The sequence below is a fragment of the Rhagoletis pomonella genome, unplaced genomic scaffold, assembly GCF_013731165.1.
Source record: "Rhagoletis pomonella isolate Grant_MI unplaced genomic scaffold, Rhpom_1.0 Rhpom_scaffold_23380, whole genome shotgun sequence".
NCBI lineage: Eukaryota > Metazoa > Arthropoda > Insecta > Diptera > Tephritidae > Rhagoletis > Rhagoletis pomonella.
Window position 1 is genome coordinate 1 of NW_023481888.1, and position 1,906 is coordinate 1,906.

General features: G+C 36.6%; 2 protein-coding genes across 2 annotated transcripts; one reads left to right on the forward strand and one right to left on the reverse strand.

Moving 5' to 3' along the window:
• Positions 1-15: 15 nt before the first annotated feature.
• On the forward strand, positions 16-721 carry LOC118732616 (putative nuclease HARBI1). Its single transcript, XM_036461746.1, has 2 exons — positions 16-191; positions 251-721. Exons 1-2 carry the CDS (start codon positions 62-64, stop codon positions 619-621), a joined length of 501 nt encoding a protein of 166 aa, XP_036317639.1. The 5' UTR covers positions 16-61; the 3' UTR covers positions 622-721.
• Positions 722-884: 163 nt separating this feature from the next.
• On the reverse strand, positions 885-1,885 carry LOC118732615. Its single transcript, XM_036461745.1, has 2 exons — positions 1,728-1,885; positions 885-1,636 (listed from the first exon to the last, which is right to left on the reverse strand). The coding sequence occupies exon 2, from the start codon at positions 1,420-1,422 to the stop codon at positions 1,063-1,065; it is 360 nt and encodes a 119-aa protein (XP_036317638.1). The 5' UTR covers positions 1,423-1,636; positions 1,728-1,885; the 3' UTR covers positions 885-1,062.
• Positions 1,886-1,906: the final 21 nt, after the last annotated feature.

The following is a 1,906-nucleotide window of genomic DNA, read 5'->3' on the forward strand; positions in this document are numbered from 1 at the left end:
ACTATCTTTACAAGTATACATATACACAAACTGAGTTTCCTTACAGATATGCGATCACAACATGGTCATTACATTTGTTGACGCTAGGCATCCAGGGGCGAATCATGACTCATTTGTTTGGAATGTGAGTGTCGCAGAGCAGGAGCTAAAATCTGATTATAACAATGGGAAAACCAACACATGGCTACTTGGTAAGTTTTAAAACTTAAAAAGGCTATAAAACTATTGATGACAATGAAAATTTTTTTAGGTGATTCTGGTTACCCCTTGCAGCCATACTTGATGACGCCATTCAGAAGCGCAGCCGATGGAATTCAACGAAATTACAACACAAAGCACTCGAAAGCTCGTAATGTAATTGAGAGATGTTTCGGTGTTTTGAAAAACCGATTTCGATGTATAATTGGCTCGAGAGGACTACATTATTCACCGGAAAAAGTAACACAAATTGTAAATGTGTGCTGTGCTATTCATAACGTTTGTATATTTTTCAAACATCAAATTCCATTGGAGATCCCAGATATGGAGAATCTTGTTAGTTACGAAGAAGAACTTGAAAACAGTAACATTTCGAATACAGCTGCCCTTATTAGAATGAGAATAGCAGAGAGTTTGTTATAAACGCAGTTTTATTATAAAGTATGTGTGTCTAGATTTCAGGTACACTAGCAAAATTCATTTATGTCTTAAACCTAATAAAATATTTACATACAAATTCAACAAAAAATATTTTCAGTCTTAAATCTTAAATCTACATAAATACTAAAAAAATGCAACAAAATATTAATTCACTTAAATTTAAAAAATTTTTACACAAAAAAAAAACAAAATATCTTTTCAGTCTTAAATCTTAAATCTACATAAATACTAAAAAAATGCAACAAAATATTAATTCACACTTAAATCTAAAAAATATTTACACAAAAAAAACAAAGTATCTTTTCAGTCTTAAACCTACATAAATACTAAAAAAATGCAACAAAACATTAATTCACACTTAAATCTAAAAAATATTTACACAAAAAAAAACAAAATATCACTTCAATACAATCACTATGCAAATTAGTTGTGGAAGTATTCCAAAAATTTTTCAAAAATTGCAGATTGGCGTTCCACTGCAGCAGTTAATTTATTTGTGGCTTCCACCTGCAGCATTGATGCCTCTGCCATTTTTGTTGCAGCCTCAGCCTGCACTTTAGCGGCTTCGGCTTGGATTTTGGCAGATTCAGCCACTGTCTCTTGGAAGGTGCGCTTCCTATTTGTGGAACGTAACGTGTGCGTTGGTGTAGGGCGGGTTGTCTGTGTAGTGGGAGTCACTACTCCCACTGGTGGTGGTTGATTGTGCCTTATAGGGGACTGAAGGGTTGTTGGTTGCCTTCGTTCATCTAGTGTCGGCGATTCTGGCACAAATAAAGGAGGCATTTCCTCAATCGACGAATGTCTGGATGCGTTTGAAGTCGCCGTCGAAGGAATGCCGAAAACTCTACCGCTGACCTTGAAATAAAAACCAGGCTGTCTATGGTCTGCTCCATTTCGGAAAGCGGAGAGTGGCGGAATGGGCCACCACCGGTAGCAGTAAGGCTCCGTGTATTTTCGGCAATCTTTTTTTTGTCCGGCTTTTCAAGTCAGCCCATATCTTGAAAAAAAAAATAGAATCCAATGTCAGTAAAATGGAAATAGTGTGAAAACATTTATCTACGACATACAATGTATGTACATATGCTTACTTTCTTCCATTCGACGGCCGTTCTTGTAGGTGGACCATGAGAATTAATTTTCCTCATAATTTCCTCCCACCGCTCCTCGACCCTTCCTCGATCAGAACCAAACACTGCAACACCTCTGGCCAGGTCAGGATTTCTCTCCATTTCTTTAACTAATACCTCAAATTGTGTGGTTGTAGTTT